Raw genomic sequence first — 25,385 nt, forward strand, 5'->3', positions numbered from 1 at the left:
TTTACTAAAATAACCAGCTACCAGCTCAATCAATGTAGATGGTATCAGATACTAGATAGATAAGATGCTAAGAATTGTATAAGCACAGATACAGCTTTTTTTCCCTGGATCTTCACAAAGATAAACACAATACTCTCCATGGTAAGTTTTCCCAATAGAGCGGTATTTGAAGTGCTGTGTAACTCAGCAGCACAGGGGATACCAGATGTTCCCTTTCCATCAGCAACTGCACTAACCTTGTTATTCTTATACCTTGTTACTCTTATACCTTGTTATTCTGCTGTGTTACCTCTTCAGTTTGGGTCAGTAGGGCTCTTAAAGCTAACATGGCTGTGCTACTGTCATTTTGACTCCTGTACAGGTGTAGTACAGGTGTATGTAAGATAGGGTTAAACTTCCTGGGTCCCAGAAAACATCAGCAGTCTACTTTATGCCAATGTCGATCTTTGTGTCCATTATATTCACATTTTGTAAATGGTTTGTCTTGATAATATTACAGCACTAAGCATACTACTTTAAATATTCTCAATATTCAGGTTAGCTATATACAGACATGACTTCAAACATGCACAATCTGCACAGCAATCAAGAAATATACAGTACTGAATTTGTCTTATGATAAAGGTCAGAGGTTTGTGTTCAAGGCAGTTTTCCTGGTTTTCCAGGATGAAATGTGTACATGCATACAGTATGTAATGTTTCCACAATGTATTTAAAAATAAATAAACTTAGAGGAAAACACCCTTTATCTTATTTTCTTCAGTGCTTTCTCCAAATACTATAACATAAAGTTGCCATGCTGAGTTGTTAATGAAGTGAAAGCTATTTGACTGGCAACTCTGCTGCACACATTCATTTAATAAAGCAGGCTCTTTGCTGAGATTTAGGAGGACTGCCCATACATCTCTCTTGTATGCTCTTGGCTGGAAAGTGGGGTTTGGGTTCTCTGGGATGGAGGCAGTCAAAATGCTGATGGCTGTGACTCTGCCAGTTTTGTTCAGCAGCTATTCTGTGGAGTTTAGTGACAATGGTTCCTTTTTCTAGCTTCATGTATGGTAGCTACTGATTTAAAATACAAAACTTCCGATTTAGATGTTCAGAATAGAAGCTATTATACCTTTTCATTCTGAGAAATGAACTGAGTTTTAACTGTGAAAAGTATATAACTGGATTCTCTTCTTGCCTGAGTTGTTACTCGGATCTAATCAAAAGTATGAACAGGTTAAAAAATAGTAGCATAGTTCTTGGCTGTAAGACATGGCCTATATTTTACTGCTGCATAAATGACCTTTTTCTTACAAAATAAGTTTTCTCTACTTAAAGATATGCATATTTTTTACATTTCTGTGGTCTACTAAAGCTAAAGAGAATGCAGTGCAGATGTGGGACAATTTCTTTTATTTCATTTCCATCTAAGTAAATTGATGTAAATATGTAAATAGACAGACCTGCTGGAAGGCAGAATTTGCATAGGAATTATGAAAATCACATGCACTTCAGAGGGGTGAGGTGAGATGAACACAAGAACTGTTGGGGTTTTTTTTCTTCTTTTACCAAATCTTTCCCAGAAATAATGTGGTTATTCCCATCAGAGATTTACTGGGATGCATTTCCACCTGTGACCTCAGATAAAAGAGCAAAGAAGCAAGAAAATCTGTGTTCCTAGAGTTAAAGTGGTTTATTTTTCCACTTTTTAATTCTCAGAGCATATGCTGCTGTCTTTTCTCACTTTTTTTTTGGTACTGAATTTACAGGGAAAATTGTTCTGATAGAAACATATTGATTGCAGTAAAGAATTGTATGTTACCTGCCTTGCACACCTCACAGCAATATTTAACTGGTGAGAAATGTGCTCTAACTGACACCAAACAAAAGCAGAGTTGTTTTTCATTTTAAGAGTTTGCTCTCTACGTGGCCTTGAATGTTCATTTCTTTGACAGTAGATAATGATTCATTCTCTTGCTTTGCAGTTTCTAGATGGCTAAGTACTTAAAAAGTCAATATTGAATTTCTAAGCAGAAATCCACATATGATTACAGTAAAGCTTTGCTATCACAGCATTATATTAAGTGATGTATTGGTATATTCCACATCTATAAAAATAAGAAGTTTAAATTTTACTTTTGAGCAGTATTTTAAGATGTGCCATGTTGATTTTATTGATAGTTTGATTCTTCTGAGTCGAGATTCACCCAAAGTGAAAAATTAAAAGTGAATTATTGCTGGAAAAATCATCCAAAGTCAGGCTAACTGTATGCTAAGAAACATAATTCTCTTTGTTCTTTATTTAAGGTTTAAAGCCAAGTGATCCAACCATGACTGGCAAAACACAGACGAGCAATGTCACCAATAAGAACGACCCAAAGTCCATCAACTCCAGAGTCTTCATCGGTAATCTGAACACAGCTATTGTCAAAAAAGGTGACATCGAAGCAATCTTTGCAAAGTACGGGAAGATCGTGGGCTGCTCGGTGCACAAAGGTTATGCCTTCGTACAGTACATGAGCGAGAGGCACGCCAGGGCCGCGGTGGCAGGAGAGAATGCCAGGATCATTGCGGGGCAGCCACTAGGTAAGGAGTTGTTAATACCATTGAAGTGCTGCTTTCTCTTTCCCTTCTGTTTGAAATACCACCTGCTGATGGTGCCTGCAGGACTAGTGAGTTTGTTTGACCATGTTCCATCTCAGCATATTTCCAGGATTTTGGGACTGGCAGAATGTTTAACATATGATATGCTACCTAGGTGCTACAAAATATTTAGCCCTATAAACTGCTTATTTATTAAACAGATCACTTCTGAAAACTTTAAACTTATTTGTAATTCCACTGTAGTGAACATGATTACTCTTGTGAAGAAAAAATGACTATTTTTCATAGAATCTACTTTAGTAAATTTATTGTAGTATAACAGGGCTCGTCTAATAGATGAGGTTATCTTTCATGTAATGAGTCTAAAATGATACCCAGCCCACAGATGTGTCAGATGTTATACCGAAGCAACAGAATAGCTTTTATTTGTCCTTGAAATCATGGCAAATCAAACTGTAACAGTGTTATTTAGAGAAGTATATTATTAAAAACTAAGATTGCAGGTTTCCCCACATAATACTGTAAACATTGTTCATCTGAATTCTAAATAAACAAAAGAAAAAAAGTCATATTTTTTTCTTCTAGTGCTTTGTCATGAATGCTTAAGTAAAACCTAGTTGTAACATAATGCAAATTTTACCTCTGGAAACTATTTTTAATTACCTATTTACGCTGTCAATGATAAGCCCTGGAGTCCATTCTTAGACCTAGTCATATATATACAGTAGTAATGTGCAGTACAGCAAGATGTTTGGTAGGATTCAGAAGTCTTTCACTACAGCTCTGAACTGTATTGCTCATATCCAACACCAAGTGTGTAATGGCTACGTCAGGAAAAGTTCAAGTGTAGCCAGTGTTTTGGTTGTAACAAGCCATAAAGAATCAATAAGACTTGTTCATTTTCAGTGTTGCAGGCTGTGGAAATCTATTTTTCTGATTGTTTGCAGAAATTGAAGCATTTGTGTTACATGGACTGTTCTTTTATCACAGCTGTTGAACAGTAATTTTAAGTTTTATGTTTTAACTACTACCTTTTGGGTTCAAGGGAAAAACAGATTAAATAATTTCAATTGTATTCAAGGGGAGATTGCTTTCAAACTTCATTAGGAAAAGTCATATAGATGAGTGAAATAAAAGAACTCAAGTGATAAAAGCAAGGCAGCAAAGTCAGTCTGTGGGATGGCATTAATAGAAGACATTCCCTGGAGCGGTGTTCTCCAAGCAATAGGCCATGTAATGCCATCAGTGCATTACTTACAGCTTCTTGCACACTGGTCTGACCAGATTTTTTAAACTGTGTTTTCCTAAGGCAATAGATCTGTTATTACTATGATTACTGTTGCTAGACTCTTTAAGTATTTCTCGTGGCATCTGTAATATGCCAAGCATTTTGTACAAGGAAATGCACTTGCACTACTCTGCGTACTTTTGTGCTTTCTGTAGCAGGGAAGTGAATTTGTTGCAAAGGAAATTAAGTGACCAATAATTACTTGAACTGTTTGAATATTTTAATAATAACTGAAATTATTTACTCAATATTAAGTTTCAGCTGTTTAATCCTAAAATACTTTGATTTTTCTGCACATTCTCCTGATAGCATATTCATACCTCAGTTCCTAATATATCAAGGAATACAAAGAATAAGCAAGGTGGGATTTTCTTTTTTCCTTCCTAATTTGCTCTTTTTTATATGTGAAATATAGTTGCTATTGGTACGGTTTGGCAAAAATAATGAATTTGTAAAAGTGGTACTTCTCATTAAAGAAATTGGTTCTATGAATTATTCTAATTGGTAGTAGACATTAACAGTCACCGCACATTAATGAGTAGATGACTGAGAAAATTTACTTGGGATTTTGACCCAGAACATCTTAGGCACAAATAGTGCATTATTGTGAAACTTCTTGATGAAAATTACTTTTTTCTCTGTCTGAGAGCTTTGCATTTTGAAACAAATAATACTAATGAATTTATGTCAGCAGTCAAGTTTTGGAAAGGGACAAGAAAATCCTGTTACAGATGTACAAATAAACTTGTTTAACATAGCTGAATTTTCTATTAAATTGAATTAGAATAAATTAGTAATATGAGGGCTGGATGAAAACCAGATAAGGAAAGTTATTTGAACAAAGGAATATTTGAAAAATATTATCCCATGGTATATCCCTGATACTACTATACACTCTAGTACTCATCACCTCACAAAAGAAAGCGTAACTTCATTTAGATTGTGTTAATAATGTACATTAGCTCTTTCGTGGTATGGTCAACTTAACCGTTTACATTAGCTCCTGCCTTTTGTGGACTAATGCCATTCAATATGATGCAGCACTATTATCATTCACATGTATGTATCTGAAATTTAAAATTGAACCCGTAAATTCTTATAGCTTTTTTAGAGTGCCATACAGTTCACTGCATATCCTGTCTAAATGTTTCCTCTGAGGTGGAGCCGCAAAACATTAGGCTCAGTAAGTATATAACAAAGCATTTTGTTTAGCAAATTCCTCAAACTAGATGTACAAATCTAAAACATTGGTATTACCCTAAGTCTTTCCAGCTTCCTCTGGGTCATTATTATTGGCCTGTTATTGGTCTCATCCATCAACTCTGAAGTGTGTAGTGGTCAGTGATATGTAATGGTGGTGCCATGGATACTGCAACTTGACAGAAGAGGATTTCATGAGCTGTGTGATTTCCAATCTTCCTGTTTCATAAAGTGCAACACACTCTAAAAAGTTGTGGGGTAGAGATCGTAAAGGAAGACAAAAAAATATGCCTGGGAAATTTATTGCTATTATTGTGAAGTACAGTGTAGTTTCTTGAAGTAATATTATGTCTTCATGGGAATAGCATGTTTTCCTGCCCTCAGGACAGAGACAGGTCAGTATAGGGTACAGGAGTCTGCTTCACAATGATTATTTTGTAAATTGCTTCAGGCTGGAGTTGAGAAAATATTGAAGTTGTTCTAGGACAAAACTGCAAGTTATGTTCTTTGTTGTGGGAACACATCCACACTATTAACTCTTCTCAAAAGTTTTTCACCCTTTTATGCACATGTGTGAGTTACAGAATATTTGTGCATATCCACTTCCTTTCCAAATAGGACAAAGAGACAGGACAAATAGGAATTATTCTGAGGAAATAATGAGTCTGTGAACTTTACCAAGGGTGATTTCATCCTTCTCTGGTGAGCAAAGGATTAGACACCTGCTTGCTCAAAGATGAATGGTGCAAGTCCCTCATTGCAGCTGTGGGCTGAGGAAATGAGGTGTAACCTTTCTCATAGTGAGGAGCCCAAGCCTGAACACAGGATTTGAGGTGCAGCCTCACTAATGCCAAGTGCAAAAGGATGAACACTGCCCTGGTACTGCTGGCCACAGTTTCTGATACAAGCCAGGATGCCATTGTCCTTCTTTGGCTACCTGGGCACACCCCAGCTCATGTTCAGCTGCTGTTAACCAGCACTGCTGGACTCTTTTCCTCCAGGCAGTTTTCCAGACATTCTTTCCCCACTCTGTAGCTCTACATGGGATTCTTGTGACCTTGTGACCCAAGTGCAGGACCCAACACATGATCTTATTGAACCTCATCCATGGCCTTAGCCCATTAATCCAGTCTGTACAGATCCCTCTGTAGTGCCTCACCTCCCACCCAACTTGGAGTTGTCTGCAAACTTGCTGAGAGTACATTCCATCCCCTCACCCAATCATAAATAAAGATTTTAAAATAAAGATATGCATAGCAGCTTCTGTCTGAAATTCTGGTATAACTATCACATCAAGTTCTAAATCATAACGTCCCTTTGATTATTCTTGGTTAATAGTTCATAGCTTTCTATTTTATAATACCTTAATTATTATGCCTAATTTTTTTCCATTTTTGTGCACATTTTTATACCAGGATAATTCCTTTAACTTGAGAATTTTTCTTCATTTGTGCATATAAGCCAGGGTTTATACAGGTATCTTATTACAGGTATCTTATCAAAACAAGTTAAATGGTCTAAGGCTTGTACTTTTGTTCTTTTTCATGAAAGACACATGGAATTTCATTATTGGATCCTTAGGAAAAGGAAAGATTATAGTACCAAGACTACAAGAGATGCTGTAGTTCTCCAGCTGATGCCCTTTTTAACTAATAAATTAGTTCCTCTGTAGCTTGAATCGTGTTCTGTTGCTGCAAATATTACTCACCTGTGTCGCCTTCAGGTCTAAATTAGATGCAGTCTCTGAATACCAAGTGAGTGTATATTGACCCATAGTCTAAGGTAAGATGCTGGTTGCAGATATTTATTTTCAGAGACATACTCTTTTACACATCCTTTTGAGAAGCACAAGAGCCCTGAAGGGGCTTTTTAAATTATAACTACTCAGTAGAAAATATCCAAGGTGAATAGCAGGTAATAAAGGGAGATTTTAGAGAGACTCAACATATACCTTTGCTGCAAATTGAACTGATGTGATAATAAGGCTGTTTTATCTTTTGTTTCTCTTGCCTCTACTCAAAACATATCTTTTCTATTTTATGTTTGTAATGTCTAACAACACTGAGAGACTTACATGTGTATTTGTAGAACAAGGACTCTCCAGACTGAAACAATTTTTCACCTCAGTCTGAGCTACAGAAAACATTAATTGTGTCGTGAAAGTTTCTGTCTTAAAAGGAATAAATACTTTTGCTGTTTTAGTGAACTAATTTGTGAAAAAAAGCATTTTGACAGAAAAAAATAACATATTTACCCAAATTTTCTGGATGTCTAATCTTTATCTAAGCCAATGATAGGCTAAGATAAGAAAGTTGAATCGAAATTAGGGGTTATTCCATTTCCACTTAGTCATCAGTTTTCAGTCAGTAGCAAGGAAGCATAGCAATCTTTTATTTGTACAAACATAAGTCATGATTTATTAGAGCAATTTTGGTACTCTTACCCACCTAGCTCCTACTAATGTAATTGCAGGATTTATCAGGAAAGCAATGTTGTCTTGTTTTAAAGTGGAGCAGCAACTGAAAAGGTTTCTTATTTTGCTTCTATAAATCTGTAAATACTTGAGTTTTAATGTGGGTCAAAACATTCCAGGCAAGAACAGACTACCTAAAGCAAACTCCTTAGCATGGACTTTACTGATATAATAAAAAAGTGGGAATATTTAGATATTTTGATGTATATTTTAAGGAAATATTAAAAATAGAATAATTATGTACACATAATTATTAATAATGTATTCAAATTGTGTTTCAAATCACATATCATTAGGAGATTGTGTATTGCAATTTTCATACTACTGGACCAGGAAGGACAACGCACTTCAAAGAAAATTCTTTGGTCAGTTGTAATTTCTGCAGGCTCACATTTTGATATACTGTACTTTTACACCATGGAGCATTACACCATGGAGTAAATAATCTGAGGACTGTAACTCAGTAATATGCAGATAGTTTTCCAAGCAAGTGAGACTTAGAAAGCAAAGTATTTACATTCTGATGAGCCATGATAACTTTATAGCATATGGTTTTCAACACTTGAAAGTTGTCCTTCAAAGAATATTGTATTCTTCTGATAAAATAATCCACTTTTTAATTAATAGTTTTTAAGCAAAAGCAAAATCATGCTTGTTAACTTCTATATAAGGAATTATCATTATCATGTAAGTTTGAGAATAAAAAAGTTTAATAAGCAAATACTTGAATCAGTAAAATAAATTATCCATAAACCTATAAAACTTGTGAGATGTTGTGAATCTTGGCTTGCTGTGGGGAGGACTTTTGCATTTGCTGAACTCATATAATTATTTGTTGATTACTTCAAAAGTGATACAAATTTCTTTTTTTAAAATAGCCATCAACATCCAGGCCAGGTTTTGAGGAAGTTTATTTGATCCAGTACTTTTTCATGGTGAACTAAACATAAAGTAATGATAAAGCAAAAAGACACCAAGTGGTCTTCTTACAAAATCAAACAAACAGAAACAAAACCTAAAAGATAGTGCATTTGTAGCCAAGATGAATGTAATGCCTAATGTCACAGGAACCTAGAGTGAAGCTGGGGATATCGACCCTATCTTGCACTGTCTTTACTAAATCTTTCCCACTAAATCCCATCTTAGCCAATGTCTTCATCATCAAGCCCTCAGGCACACACAGATTGTTACAGAACATCTGAAAAATCATTAATTATATTTCCACAGTTTAGCTCAGAGGAGCTAGATTTTGCCCACTAGAACTAACTCTTCTATTCCATTATTCCAACCTGTTTCTATATTTGGGAACCATTGTAATCCTGTTTCAGCCTACTCTGTGCAGGAACAGGGATCCTGTCCAAAGACCTATCTCATAGGTCTCAGCCTATTTTGCTGAGACGTTTTGCTACCCATGCCCTTGTGGTCTTGGTGAGGCCTATGCAATAGTACACAAATGAGTGTCAAGTCTTACTGCAGAGCACCTTGGATACAACAATCTTTCTTCATAGAGTCTTCTAATAGTGAATAATTTTCATATGTCCCTTACTGTTACACATTTTGGTGTCTCCCAATACTTTATACCTTCTATTTTTGCAGTAAGATCCTGCAGCCATAGCAGCAGATTATAAACCAGTTTCATGCTCTTGAACAGAAAAACATGATTAAATCTTGTTGTCACTCCACAGTCCTGTTTCTTCTGCATTTCTGTAATCAATATTTCCTCATCCTATATTCACATTGACATGAACCATTCTATGTGCTATCCATGCATGTAAAACAATTCATATAAAGGTAGGAAGGGAGGGTCGTTTTTAACAATCATCCTTCAGCAGTTCAGGGCAGGGCACGGTTGCACAATTGATGTATGCTTGTTCCAGAAGAGCAAGCTGAATTCTTCATCATGAAAGAAAAATCCATATTTTAATAGAATGACCTGATTCCTTAGATTGAGAATCCCTGGACTAAGAAAGAATGAATTTGAGTCCCCATATTTCACAAAAGTTTCTATTTCTCTCTTAGTGAGACTTGGTCAATTCCAAGTGAAACTACAATTTAAATCTATTTTTCATGTTCAGAAAAGCACATATCAATAAAATAGTTTAGTTATGAGGTGAACTTATGAGGGTGAAGTTTTCCTTATTGCTTGCTTGATGTTTCTTTCTGTGAAATTCTTTATATTATCATAAAGTAAAAGTTTGCAAGGTTTTTCCTGGAATAAGATTTTGTACTTTGAGCAGCCTGATATCAGTTCATGCAAATGTTAAGCATGCCCTCCATCATAGTGCCAAAAATGATGACCTGATTGCTTGCCATCAACAGATGTTATTGAAAGAAAACCTTTCCTTCAAGGCTTTATAAAGATGCATATAGATATATATTTAGTCTTCTGCATGGGCAGCTCATCTTTAAAATCATAGACAAGGTCTTATTATGGGATCTATCTAGGTCCTTCTCTGCTGTTTCAAATGTCTGTATATAGCACATGGTCTATCTGCAGAAAATGTTACTTTTTTCATAATTTCAGCCTTGGGTTTCATAAACACTTTAAGTCTTCTTTCAAGATGGATCTGATATGTCCTTAGTCATTTTGTGAGAGCTTTTCAAAACATTTAGATGATGTTATCTCAAAGACCTCTGTATTAAGCCTTTCTTATGTTCATATCTTGATGAGATTGTTATTTTGGGGTTTTTTAGCAAACCATATCCAGAGGGTCCTTCTGGATTTGAAGATAATGCTGTTTTATTTCTGTTGCAGGTCTGTAAGAAGCTTCCTTTGTGACAGACAGAATTCTTTACCTTTTCTTAAATTTACTTTCTTTAATTAGTGACTGCTGGGACCACTAAAATTGTATAGCAAATCTATAATGTTAAATGCTGAACTGTTATAACATGAAGCAGTGATAAAAACATTGTTGTGATAGGTCCTCTCATAATATTTGTCTCAAAGTGCCGTGTGGAATGCTCTCCATTCAGTACAGAAACAAGAACTATCTCTAGGATGCTCTCCAATTTTTGGTTTGGTATGCTAGGAGGTCTTGTAATCTGCAGCTTCACTTTTTTTGCTTGATCTAGCTTGATTTAATTTGATAGACTGTTTTCCATTCATTTGGCTTCTTTAATTTCAGATAGAATCTCAACAAGAATGAGTGATATTTTCTTGATCATTTGACAATACTTCACTGTTTCACTGGTACTGATGCCGTTAGAGTTGGTAATGTCTTATCACCTGTTTTTATTAATGTGTGCCTGCCATATATACTTTTTTTCTCATTCTTTTGTTAAAACATTTCATTGAGGACCTCTTTCCAAAAGATATATGTAGAAATTCACTTCTGCTATGGGTTGTATGGAAAGGGCAGAGAATCAGAAGATTTCTTATCTAAATCTGACAGGCCAGTTTTTATCTTTCTAATCTGTAATTTGAGGCATGGAGGTTTTCAATAGGTATTCAGCACTGAATGGTGACAGGACAGAATAATCCTATTTTAGTGTACTGCAGACTCTGGGTAAGCCCCAGCCCTGTTATTTGTCTTTGGACTACGATTGCTAAAGCCTTGAAATAGATTTGCCTCCCAAGTTATCACTCAGCTGTTTGGAGAAGGAAGTATAGCAAATTTTTTTCCTGCCAGAATACTGATGTAGCATAAAAAATTCTTCTTGTAATCATAGCCTAAATTCATGGAAGCTGGTCTTTAGCATGATGAACTTTTAGGATCACTCTTCCTGTTTCTTTCCCTTCTTAACAGCAAAATGAAAATGTTCTTTTTTCTGTTTAGCTTAACAGAGACAAGAAATGTTTTGAGGGCACATTTGCTCTCTCAGGTTTGATTTCATGTCTTAAGCCTACTTGCATTTCACACCTAAGGAAAATACAGTGGAGGAAATCTGTTTCTTTCTCAGGTTTCACACTTAATCCTACCATTCTTTCAAAAGCAGACAGCCTCATCAGCAAACTGTGTAAGTCATGTATATTGGGGGAAAAAAACCCCCAAAGTTAGTTGTTTAGAACTTATTAATAATTCAGTTAGTTTTCAGCACATCATACTGGCAAAGCAAAATTCACAAGCAAAAAATAAAACGGAGATTTGACAAATTAGATGCTCTTATTCTATACTACTTCTCCTTTTTCCAGAAGAAATGTTACTGTTAATGAGCTCCACCAAAAGCTTATGAAGTTTCAAGTAAAAGTAATTTTCTAGATATTTTAATTACTCAGAACTGAAAACTATTCATATCCTTAATTGTAATAGCCCTTTAAGTGACTTCAGTACCTCCTAAAAAATTAATGGAAACTAAATCAGACTTTTTTTCATGGCAAGACTTATAATTTTCAGAAGGCCAACTGAAAAAGGATTAGGCTGGATTTTTGTTTACCTTAGAGAATACATTGTTTTACTTAGAAAATGATAATATATCTTTAAGAAGACATTGTCTCTATTCCAACCCTGCATGGAATTTCTAATTTGATATACATGTAAATTCAGATATGTGAGTTCCTCAGCTTTCTCACACTAAATGACCACAGTCAGGTGGCTGAAAGCTGTGAATATACACTAGCTTGCCCCCAAAAGAAGTACAATCATTTCCACAACTAAGGACTAAAGGTGCACAGGAGTTCCTTGAAAGTCTTTGCTTTCATGAGTAAGATTTATTTACTTTTTTTTTTTTAATTTTTTTAGGTGTGAAATGGTGCACTTAAAGACCAACTGTTTTCCTTTGTGGCAGTCTCAGTATTTTAATAACTTTTTCTTTTAGTCAGCTCTGTTGCTTGTTTACCTAATCTCCACAATGTAAGTGTGCAGTGACTTGATGTTATCTGAACACTTTTATTATAAGCACACTTATTCATACACATGTATGGATGCCATAGGACATTGTGTCAAAGACCTTGCTGAAGATGAAGGGCACTTCAACTACCTCTTTCCCCATCCACTAAGTTATCCATCTCATCACAGGAAGCTCACTGGGCTGGTCACAGTTTGCCTCACCAAATGCACTGACTGCTCCTCATTATCTTGTCCTTCATGAGTCTGGACACAGCTCCTAGGATGATTTGCTTGTAGTTGTCCAGTTTGTTTGGTTGGGGTTGTCCACCTTCAATACTAAAGTTTGTCCTGATCACAGAAGCAGGCCTTACATACATGTTGGTCAGCAACAGATTCACTGTCCTGCTCCAAGCTACACAGATCACGCACAGACAGTTCCCAAAAAACTTGAGGACATGATTTTCTTTTTCATATATTCCTTTATTTTTTCCCTCCTTAAGTTCTTCCAAGTTCTGCCCCTTTACCACATTATTTCATCTTAAAATATTCTACTGCTGTCTATCCCTAGCCTATTTTCCCAGTTTCTGTTAACTTTACAAATTTATTTGGTATTTATAAGAGCTTGTCCCAGAAATGTCTGTCTTATTCATGACTTCTGTCATGTCACACTGCCCTTATTTTTTAAATGTGTAGTGTTTTGCCAGACTCAAGCTGCTACTTTTTGGTGATGTCAGAGGCTGGGACTAATCATCTGCATGCAAACCCTAATGTTTCCAATCAAGTGAGATAACACTGATTATGCTTGTAATTCTCCAGAGCCTATTTCTAGTCTTTGAAGATGAGTGTGACATTTGCCTTTTTCCAGTCATCAGGGAGCTCTCCTGATTTCTCCAGCCATTCAAAGGTGATAGAGAACAGCCTCACAATAGTATTAACTAGCTCTTTTGCTGTCCCTGGATGCATTTTTTTAAATCTCATATTTATTTTTAACACTAAAAATTTATGTTTCATTATATCATTATGAAAGCTTGACATTCAAAGAAAAGCAAACACCACATTAATTCCTAACAAAATCAGTCAATTTCTTGGCAGTTTCTCTTTTCCACAATAAGAATATCACTTTCTTAGTTTGTGTTTTTTTGTTTTTTTTTTACTCAAGATTAGTAACAGGATTGTGAATTTAGATATGATTTCAAAAGGTTCTTGTTTTGTAAATGCAGATGATATTTTCTCCAGCAGCTGATCCAGATGGTATCCATGAAGGTGGCAGCTCTCCTGCAAATGATGGCAGAACATGTATGAAAGAAGTAATGCAGTGGTGCTCTGAAAATCTGTGCAAAGTCACTGGCTGGTATTTTGAAATCTTATTAAATTGGGCTACAGGGTAATAGGTAGGATGTTAATTTTCTGCACCAGTAAAACATTTGGGCTAAAAGAAATTAAAGAACATCATGTAGTAACAAGAATCATTGGTTAGAGAACTAGATAGATTTGGAAAGGAATATTTCGATAAGGTCAAAGATTTATTTTTAATTGGAATTCCTTCATCTTATAAGGCCAAATTACTATATTGATTTGAGCAATTAAGATGGTACTTTAAACAGATGCAGTTTTAGCAATTCAGATCTATGCGAAAGGGTTTATTGGCTTCTTTTTCTGTTTGGGCTTTTTGATTATTCCCTGGAGTTTTTTTTTTGTTTGTTTAGTTTTTCCTAATATACTTCAGTGCACGTGACAAATAGGACAAATTTGCATCCTAGATTTACAGAGTCACTCCTAATTGATATATCTGGAGTGAAAATTACTATTTGCCTTTGTCCAACTTTGAATATCAAGTTTGGCACTAAATGATCTTGCTGCAGTCCTAGGAACTCCAATTGCCAAAGTTTGAAAAGTTCTATTTATTCCCTGACTTACAGGAATGATGTTTGATAACTGTGTAAATAAGACCAGATCCATGTCTTAGGCAAATTCTTAAAGATATAGAATTCATCAAATTGTGTTGGGTTGTTTTAGTGTTTTATATCTAGGGGGAAAAAAAGCCCTAGAAAAAAACTATTTTTATGTTATCTCAAACTTAAAGGGGACATTATTTTGAGAATTATTATTTTTAAAATTGTATTAGTAAAATCTAAAAAGTGCAATTTAATGTAGTTTTCCTATTCAATCCATGTACATGTACGAATACTTCAGAGTGAACTGTGATGAGGCTTCAGCCATTCTGACCTTAGTTAAAAATCAATTATGATAATATTTTCAAGAGTGTGAAAACTGAGTTTATGGAAACAGTTCCATGCTAACATTCTTGTGAAACATAGGCTAGTTTTGTGGGTAAGAAGGTGGCTGTTGTTCTAGGGATTTTTTTTCTTTCTAGGGTTTATTTTATTTCTTACCCAGACTTTTAGAGAAAATTTACATGTAAACTTTTAGAGAAAATTTAAATGTAAATGATCAAATTACAACAAGATAAAATCAACACTCATACTAGCATTGCAACATCTGGAAAAACAGTTGTGAATTTTTACAGCCTGAGTTTAGAGGTCTTTATTTTCTGTTAATTGGCACTTATAGCTGCTTTATTTGTTTCCTTGTCTTAAACTTTGGTTTTGATGTATTTACATCTACAGGCAAAAAAGGAAGAAAAGGTAAAAAACTCCTGAATATTTTTAGATGTGAGTAGTAAAAGTGGTTATGCTGGGATTCTTTTGGTCTAGTGTGCAAAATGAAGTACCAATTTCAATCTAATCTGATGTAACTTCTAAAATATTTTCGTCCTAGACCAAGTCTTTGTATATAAGAAAAAAAAATAAAAATAAAAAAAGACACTAACTCCATTAGGAGCATATTGACCAAAACATAGTGGACAGTAGTAACATATAATCTTTACCATAAAACTCTGCTTCCTTTTTCTACTAATAGTAGAACAGAAATACGTTAAGAGAAAAAAGCTTCTAAATTCCAATTATATCACTTTTTCTCTTTTTACTTTGGTCTTCATCTTGAAACTCTTGATTATCACTAACATTGACCACACTTAGAAAGAATAACTTCTTTTTTCCTTACACTGATATGAGTTCATTGCCATACAGTCAGTCATACTTTGACCCTTTCAATAAAATTCCTCTAGTTCTAGTTTTTATTTACCTCTTCCAGAAAAATCTACTTTCTCCTTTTCCTTATAGCAAGTGCCTGTTTAACCAACAGCTCTTGTTGTCTTGCTACTTGCCTTGTTCCTCAGAGCTATTCCTTTCAGGATCTAATGGGAATCTTTAATAATTCTATGCACTTTCAGTTCCCAGTGAGAGACCAGCATCCTGGTAAGGACGGAGGTGCAGAACTGCATGGTCATTTAGCAAAAGCTCTAATACAGAAACTCTTGCCACGTTTTGGCAAGGGATCAAAAAGATTGGAAATTCATTTTTGACTTCCTTACTTGAAGCAGGGCAAAACCCCCCATTAAATGAAATTATCTTGGAGTAACATTGTCATAAGTACTGTCCTTTTACAAAAACAAAAATGTGATTTCTTTGATTATGTTCAGACAACTTGATTAAAGTGCATAAACTACTGGACAGAAATGCTTCGTAAAAAGCAGAACCACAGAACGTTATCTCACTGTTGTGATGCCTTGAGAAGGCTGACCTAGAACAGAGGCTAGACTGAGTTAAAGAATGAAGTAGGTATTTATTGAAAGGCCTCAATGGATACCCCTTGAGCAGTACAAGAGCCCAGCCAGGGCTACACCCAAGATGAAACCAAAATGGTCAAACCAAAATGGACGACCGGCCACAGGGTTGCACACTCTTATAAGTTCTGGCCCATTTGCATATTGGAGTTAATTGTCCAGTTGTAGCTTTAGCTTATGAAGTCCCATCCTTCTTGTTTTTTTCTCTTCAGTCCACCACTGTTTATGCTCTTGAGCCTGAAACTTAAATCATTTGTCCTTGGTCCCAAGCTAGAGAAGGAATTGTTTTGTCTACTTTGAGAAGAGAGCTTACCATCCCCTAATATGAAGCTCAGAACTTCACACTAAAGGAGCCCAGAATCTGAAAAATATAAAAACTAAAACTTAAGGCGTCAGTTGATTCAGATTTAGTTAACTGGAACAGGACAGAGAACAGGAAGGTGGAATATTACAATTCCATATAATTTCATGTCTTTTCGCTCTGAAATTGTGTGCTGCCTTGATGGCAGTGCCTGAAAGAGAAACAGATTCAGGGGCTGGCCTGCTGCCCCAGGCACTCAATGATTTAACTCCAGTCTCAGGAGCATGACATTAATCCTGCAAGGGTTAAGCATTCTTCCCTGTCCTGATCCATGTGCTCCATGAATTCTGTGAAAGGGCAGTCCAGGGATAGTAATTCACAGGAAATGTAATCTTTTATTTTTAGTGGTTATGTAAAATTACCACTAGACTTCCAAGCCATCTGTTTTAAATTCTGATGGTATGCAGTATATCTATAGTGAGATACTTTGACAGTGAACTGCATCATCACTGTACACCATATATTTGTTCCAGTAAAACTTCATTAGTATTCACAGGGATCCTCTGGCTCTGTGATACTACCAGAAAATGTCAAATTGTTCTTAGAATTTATAAGAAGGTATAAAATTCATGAGCTGAGACAATGAAAATCCCAAAGAATTGATGGCTACCATATATTGTACTCATTTTGGCATATGATTTTTTTATGTCTACAGAAATGAAGGCTAGTCACCTAACCTTTCATCAAGTCAGCATTTTCTGAAATACAAAGACATGAAAAGTGCTTACTAATGATTGCTTGGCACCCATCCTAATATATCTAGAATGAGAACAGAAAAAAAAATACAGCAAGTTCTCTAATATGACATCCCAATTCCATTTTATCCTTCAATAAAGCTTCCTTCAGTCTACATGCCATTATGCTCTTGAATCTTGATAAGAAGAGAATGTCCTTGTGTTCTTCAATAACCTAGAAATGTAACTTGGATTTTTTTTTTAATGAAGTAGATATGTTAATGAACAAGGGTACCAAATCTGTGTAAAAAGACAAAAAATAGATACTTCACTGGGGCGTCTTGTGCCTAATTTGGACTCCAACCAAATGTCAATCTATTACAAAACATAATTTTCTGATTTAAAAACCTGTTGCAGAAGAAATCAGGGCTGATAGATAAAGAACCAATTATGGAACAAATATGCTCTGGTTGCTTAGGTACAAATGGTCACAAGCTGCCCTTGCTTAATATACATGCTGTTTATAATCCCCCATTGGATAAACCTTGAAAGTGGATATGAGCAAGCTCTATTTGGAGAAAGTTGAGGTAGATAAGTAGAAATACGATCAGGAAAGATTAAAATATTTTAATTGTTGTCAAAGAAAAAAGGTAAATAATCATTAAAAGACTACGGTGTAATTAAAATCACACCTTAAAAGTCATAATCAAAAAAAGATGAAGGTAACTAAAAAATAGAAAATATAGAAAAATTCAATCAGATTTATAAGTAGAAAGAGAAAATAGATTTTTGAAAAATGTTTCAATGTATTTCTGGGAAGCATGGGATGTTTTTTGCTTTAGTTTCAATATAGATAAATCTGTTAAGATTTTTTTCTCCTCTATTTAGAAGCTGACAGCTTCATCCAGATCACAGAATGATGATGACATGGAATCCATTCCAGAAATCATTGCAGGGCTACAAAATAAATGATCTTTAAATACTTAAAATAAATTTTAATCTCTTCAGAATTTCATAAATTCATAAATTTTATAAATTCTGAATTTCTGAAGAATTATCTGGGTTTTTCTCCAAGGAGGTTCTCAGCTGCTAATATTTAGAGAGTTACCTTCAGTAAATCTTGAACTGGAATAAGAATTTCAGATGGGTAGAATTTTTACAGGGAGAAGTTGTTCAGTTTGTATAGTTTAAACCAAACCAACATTATAGTGATTTATTAATTTATTAACACAAAATTAATTGGAACCCATGACCCATACCTATAACAAGAGATCATACTCAATTCCAGATACTTGCAAATTTTTATGAAATTATTCCAAAATTTTTAAATCCCTCTCTAGTATTAATCTCAGCAGAGCACATCCCTGCTGTGGGAGATGCATGCCCAGGTTTCCTCCACCTCTGTTCTCAAAGGGCAGATGGCAGCCAGGGGAGGTGACTGAGACCCTGCGAGGTGGAGATTCTGGGATGTCCCTGTGCTGGCATTGCACAAACTGGGGTCAGCAGCTGGGAATGCCTACAGAGAAGCAGAGCCCTCAGGCCATGAAAAAATATCTAGAAGGGTCTCCACCCTGCTGCCCTGCTCCCCTCCTCTCCTGCTCACCACAAATCTATGTTTCATCTGCATTTCTGTTTAGCTGACATTTTTTTTCCAAGTGTCTTCTGCTAATTCTGGTAATTACTCTTTGATTTGGTAAATGGTTGTTTTCCTCTTTACCTAGGTCAGATTTGGCAAATACCGTACCAGGCAGTTTGGACATCCCACTCAACCGCATCCTTACACTCACTCCTGTCCTGTTGGCTGCTGTTATCCTGGCCTATTTGCCAAGACTGGACCCTGTGAACACACCCTCTAGAAAAAAAAAATAAAAAAGAACATAATATAAATAATTTAAAACAGTAAAAGGGCCAAGCTGTGTGACAAGAATCCTGTTGTAATTATCTTAAATTGTAGGAAAAAATATTGAAATTGCTGGTGCGGGACTTGAATAATCAAGAATTAACATGGGGATGACGTTACTAATATCAGCATGACTCAACAGAAAATAGAGTTTGAGAAATTAAACATGTATTGTCTTTTATAATTTAACACCATATAATAAGGCTGAACTGATGGAACATAGTTCTGCAAGGCACTTGATTCATTCCAAGTGGAAATTCGATTAAGAAACTGTCTTATGACATAGTTATGGTACATGCCAAATGGATTAAAAACTAGTCTCAAAAGACTGGTAAATGGGAAGTAATCATGCAGCAGGTGTGTGACTTTTGTGCAGTCCCTGATAGAATAAGTTTTTTAATCATACTTTTACCCAGTTGAAAAGACAGCAAAACCCACTGATAAATTCTGTAGATGGCACAAAGATGCTGGAACTCATGAATGCAGAATAAAACAAGACATTGATATCAAAATAGAAAATAAATACCAAAATAGGAGTCAAAATGTGACTCCTCTAGCTATAAAATCTAACACATTGATAATCAGCATGGGAGAAAAAGGTGTAACAAAATCTGAAGTCTGGAAGCTTAAGTGAGAAAAAGCAAACCTCAAAATAGAGAATATTTTTTACAGTGAGGCCATTAGGAACAGTGTACCAAAAGTTTTAGTCAAAATTTCTAAAGTAAACCTTGGATGTTATCATAAAGGATATTTTCTAGCTCTGCCCAGACTTAATTCAAGGAAATTCTGCGGTCTGTTATAACAAACCTGAATGGAATTTTTTTCTGGACCAGCTGCAGAAACTTCCAAAGACAGAGATTTGCAGACGCTTGAATAAATACAATAAAGCAGGAAAAAGATAAAGCCTTTTAATTTTATTAAGGCCCCTAAAGATTTATGTCTGATATTAGTAATAAATCTGTATAAATTGCACAAATGGTCTGGTTTCATCCGCACCTTTGGAAATCAGATGAGCAATACCCACCTAATGACAGGCATGGTTTAATTTAGCCAACAAACAAGCAGGGTTTTTTCAATGACATTTCCAATTAAATAAAGCAGAGAGGAAACGGGACTTAAAAACATTCTAAACCACAGAATGTTTTTAGATATATTTCTTACAAGGTCTTCTTTACATTTATCTAGATATTAACAAAACTGGTAATAATCTGTAGAATAAAATGAACCTGTGAATCAGTATTATTTTGTCTTTCTGTGCTACAGAGGCAAAATATTTCCCTTTACGGTCCGTAACTTCTTTTTTTATTGCAATCTACTTTTTCATTCCAGACAAGCAGAGATGTATTTGCAACCACCTTTCTGACCATCACAAGCATAATGTTATTTGTCCTTAAGAAAAAAAAGACAGACGACATAATAATGCTATTAGCTTAATACCATCCTAATGTCTAAAGTGGTTTTTTTTCTTAGAATGAAATTAAAACTGGTGCAAAGGGCCTGAATCAAATTCGTTTAGAGAAAGTGCACTGTTCTTGCTGGAATCACTGCTTCTTGAAACTTCGATTGGTGATCTCATTCATCCTCTGTAGCAGTTATGCTCTACTTTGTAATGTCAAGTGACGATCACACATCCACCACATTTCTGAATGTTTTCTCTTCAGATAAATGTTGCAAAATTTAGCAGAGAATATGTTAACAGTTCTCAAATTCCTCCCTCAAATGATTAATCCCTGATGGTTCTTTATTTTGTGTCTGGGCTGACACCAGTTCAGAAAAGATTAAGATTTTACTGCACTTGTAATTCAAATCATTATTCCAGTAGTTGCAGCCAGAATCCTTTCCTTTATATAAGGATGTAGAAATTACCATCCTCTCACACTACCCTGAAATGCTGCTCCCTCATGGGCATTCAGCAATTTTTCTTTCCGAGTAACTCATCTTTCCATATATGAGCTCAGACACACAGAGGACTTAAAATGATTTGAAAAGTTTCGTTACAGTACTTTTTACAATTACTTATGTAGCCCAATATATGTTTATAAAAGCATATATGGAAAATGAGATGCTTTTGTATGCATCTAAATAAAGTGTATTTTTAATATGAAACTTTACAAACAATATAATATTTGAAAATATATAATTTTTACCTTCTTCACCCAATTTTAGTCAGGCTGTAGCTGCAGAGAGAATTTGTTTTACAATGCAGGCACATCTCTAGCAATATCTTATGGCACAAAAAACCCAGTAGATTTTTAATTTGCATAACATTACACATATTTGCATAAAATATTGCCCAGTGGTACTAAGAGCACCAGTTTCTCCCTAAGCCCCAATTAATTAATCTGTGTCCCTCCAGACTTAAAACAATTTATTATGCATTCTTAGTATAGAAACAGCAATTAATTATATGCTTCCTAGCCCCACATCAATCACTGTGTGCCCTCCAGACAGCTTTGCACCTCTCCTAGCCCCACATCTGGCTGGAAACACACCCTCCTCTTTTTCCATAGATGAAGAGGCCTTCTGCAATTTTGCCAGTCAGCAGAGAGCTCTAGGAGCTCCCTGTTCTTCTTGTTGTCCATCAAGGTTTGAAGTTTTAGGACTGGTAGGGTAAAACCTCAGCAGCCATACTAATGTATATCTAAGGACTGCAAGATAAGTGCAACTTGTTTTTCGTCCCCTTGCCCTTTTTGTGAACTGAATAGAAATATTTGCCTATTGCTGTAGCCACACTTGGGAGCAAGAACTGCAGTCAGCCTGGAATGATCCAGCCATATAAACCACTATCCAGACATTGGTTAAGTGTAGGGAATTAAAATTTTAAAGGGGGATATAAGTAGTAGCTGGAGAAAATGCAGAATGTAAATGGTAGCTTGAGAAAAATGGTGGATAAGGAACTATTTTGTATCAACCTGTTTACAGAATTAACTTGTATATTTGTTTACCATTTAATTATTATTCATGGTCTGTGTGACACTATGCCCTTTGCTCTTGGGATAAAAAGATAAATTAATGTCCCATGTCTATCTGAGTGTTCCTGGATTAGATTAAAAATTTTAGATAACAACCTTATTCAAGGGTAGAGGTGAGGAAAGACGAATTTTCCAAAAGTTGTTCTTTGTCCTTTATTTTCAGCACAAAGGTGAAATTCATGGGTGCAGGAAAAGAGTAGGGGGCAATTAAAATGCTGCCTTCCTTCCCAAGATCTCCCTTGGCTGGGTAAAGTTAATACACCAAGGAAAGAGCACTCTGACATGACAGAAAAAATTAAACCTTTCTTCTCTCATTCCTTTTTACTCTAGCTTCTAGAATAACTTTAAATCCTTCTCCATGGTATTTGTTACTTGTATGGAGTTTCTAGGCTCCATTAGGTGCACTGCATTAGGTACATCATCCTTCACTTCTGTTCATTAAATTAAAATGTGCATGCCATAAGATAACTATGGATTTTAAGTTTGCTGGGGGAATATACTTTCTTTTTCCCTGCAACACTCCTTATATGTTGAGTATTTATACCCATTTGTGTTTGTTCTGATACAAGAGGTATAGGCCTGCCAAAGGTCCCATTGTGACTATAAACTCAAGCTTTAATAAACTAACTTAGCTAAGTTTTTTATTAACTGCTACCTATCACTGTTCTTCTGTCTTTATGCTCCCTTAGGGCTGAATCAGCACCTTCAAAGCATTTCTCTGCCCCTCACTGAGAGATGGGCCCCAAAGAAGCGCAGCAGGAACAGGGCAGTATTTGCCCAGGACTTTTACAGACAGGATTGGTCATGAAGTTATTTTTAAAGAGCAATGAAAATGTATATTGAATGCTATAGACAAGACAATTTGGTGGGAATGGGAGAGAACAGATATTTTTCTGCCTTAGCTGGATGGTCTGCCTCTTTTTATCTCTTTACCCCTTACACACTGTCATAAAAACAGAGACCTGAAATGTATATATGTTCAGCTCCATCGATACTGTGCAGTTCAGTAATTTTCTTTGCTAAACCTACAGCCTTCACAGGAAATTGATTGCTTTTTTTCTTTTTCAGAACTTTTTTTTTTCTGATTCTGTTTCAGGAGCTGCTACTAGATAGAATTCTTGAAAGCTGTAGGAAGATTCCGTTTCCTTTTTTCTTGTCTGTCCACTCCAGCATCAGTGATGGTCCTTCCTTTAAGAGGGAAAAAAATAATTCAAGTCATAACTATCTTTGACTCTTAAAAATATAAACAGATCTTTTATTTTCCTTAGGTTTCCCTCCAGAAAGCTTACTTCACTTAAGTGTGCTAGATTTCTGTATGTTGCATCTTTCCCTATGAACAGTATCTAAACCCTGGCTTGTTCAGTGCGTGGCTTCTGGATCACATCTAGTCCATGATGCTGAAACAAATGACTATTTTTGATAGTATAGAAAACTATATTTCCATGGTTAGCATTGACAATGCTATTGTTGAATATTGTTAGGTGAGGAGGCCTATTTTTTGTCATACAAGCTGGGAGCAGAGAGGTCTTGCTGGCTTCTGGAGACTGTCCTGAAACCAGTGCTTTGTGTGGGAAACCAGACACGGCTTCCAAGGAAAATGACAGGATACAGTGCTGGAAGTTTATAACTGAAAATTGGTGGCATCTTGGAAAAGTTGGAGTGAAGTCAGCAAGGAAAGCAGCATCTCAGACATGCTGGGAGGTGAAGAATATAGGTGAGGGGTGTGTGCTTAGAGCAGGGGAGTGAGATGTGTCTGCTGGGGTGAATGAGCACCCACGCTTGGAGTGGAGCAAAGAACAACTGGGCAAATTGGGAATCTGAGCACTAAGAAAGAGATGTGAATGCATCTGGGGCAAATGTTCACAGATCTCACACCTTGGTTTCTTTCAGTAACGGGAATTGGAATAAAGCAAGGCTATCCTCAAGGAAGCTGTGGGGTTGCATGGATCACTGGAAGGTAGCTGCAAAAGGAACCAGAGGATATTTCTGAAAACATGGCATAAAACAGTGAATATTCAATCTGTGATGAAAATGAGGGGGATATAATTTCAGAATGATGTTCTTTAGAAAAGATAACTGAACAGCTGGCAGGTACTAACTACATCTCAATAGAATTGTTATCTGCCCTTCCTTGCTGAGTTTCAGGCAATTGAGAGGATCCAGGACAAGAGACATAAAGCTAAATGATGATAGGTAACACTTAAAACTTTTAAGTCTAGAAATACTTTGGTCTCAAAGAGATATTAAGGTTTCACAAGGTTGCTATGACTCATCCAAACACGTTTTTTCATATTAAAACAAAGTTAACTTCTTCCAAAACTCTGCTTTCACAGTTGGACCTGTCTCTTTTCTTTATTCTTTATAAAAAGTCCAGAAGCATTGCTGAATGAGAGTACAAGCAAAGGTATATGGCAAATGTCTATTGTTATTGCACCCAAAATTTCTCTCAAATTTCACTCAATAGTCTTTCTCCTCAGTTCAAGGTCTTATGAAAGACCAGAGAGTGAGTGAAGATGAACTTCTTAACAGCCAAAGAGAAGGTTGATGTGGGCAAAAAGGAAAACTTTTAAAAATTCATTACCTTGAGATTTCATTCTCTACTGAACACATCTGTGCTTTGATGATAGGGACATTTGGCAGACTTGCTTTTATACTGAACTTCTGCTGCTTTGAGAGTTACTGCTGTTTTTGGACACCAAAGTAGGCAAGGATCCAAAAAGAATTTATTTCTCACTAAGCTTGGAAGGGTGCTCTGCCTTGTCACATTAGATTTAAACTTGTCCATAGTGACGCACACCTCTGAGACCTGCAGGTATGATTACATGCAGCACCTATGAAATCACTATGCAAAAATAAGTGTTCTAGCTAGTTCAGAGCTCACAAGGAGCACATCACAGTGGAGCTGTGCTCTCTGTGCATGTTCCTCATAAAGAGAGGAAGATTTGTCCTCATCAGCACCATTTCCTCCTTTTTAAGTGACTGCATCCTTCTGAGAATATTAAAGTTAACTGAAGCAACAGGATGATTAATTCAAGAGGCATATATATATTTTGTAAGTGGGTGTTTCAAAGACTGTCTGAGGAGACTAGTTGGAGAGCTCATCTGGTTAGCAGTGATTCTCCTACAGAGCAAAATTCAAATATCACACCTTGGTCAGAGTATTCCATGGAATTGCAGGGTCACAAGATTGTTGTGACATCATTTAGTCCAACTTCCCTGATCAAGAATGCCTAAAAAATAATTTATTTTTATGAATTTTGAGTTGCTTGGGAAAAAAAAATAGACAATGCTTCAAGTATTACTAAAGATAGATAAATAGATAAATAAATAAGTTAAAGCAAGACCATCTACTTAGCCTGTCCAATTGGACCATTACAGTACAGTGCATTACCATGATGTTCAGGCCAAATGCTCTAATCTGCTCATATTTTATTTTGGTTTCTCTCTTTATGATAGACGTTACTTGCTTTACTTGCT

At 35.8% G+C, this 25,385-nt stretch overlaps 1 protein-coding gene across 7 annotated transcripts in view; it reads left to right on the forward strand.

The window, feature by feature from the left end:
• RALYL (RALY RNA binding protein like) overlaps positions 1-25,385 on the forward strand; it is a 374,493-nt gene that overhangs the window by 184,257 nt on the left and 164,851 nt on the right. For 6 of the 7 annotated variants that reach the window (XM_077186852.1, XM_054638241.2, XM_054638208.2 and 3 more), the window contains one exon: positions 2,293-2,571. In XM_077186852.1, the coding sequence (XP_077042967.1) occupies positions 2,316-2,571 (256 nt within the window). In that variant the 5' untranslated portion in view covers positions 2,293-2,315. Of the gene's footprint in view, positions 1-2,292; positions 2,572-25,385 lie in introns of those variants that run through there. The other variant, XR_013184450.1, reaches the window with a different exon arrangement.

The sequence above is a fragment of the Agelaius phoeniceus genome, chromosome 1 (genome assembly GCF_051311805.1).
Source record: "Agelaius phoeniceus isolate bAgePho1 chromosome 1, bAgePho1.hap1, whole genome shotgun sequence".
In the NCBI taxonomy this organism is placed as follows: Eukaryota; Metazoa; Chordata; class Aves; order Passeriformes; family Icteridae; genus Agelaius; species Agelaius phoeniceus.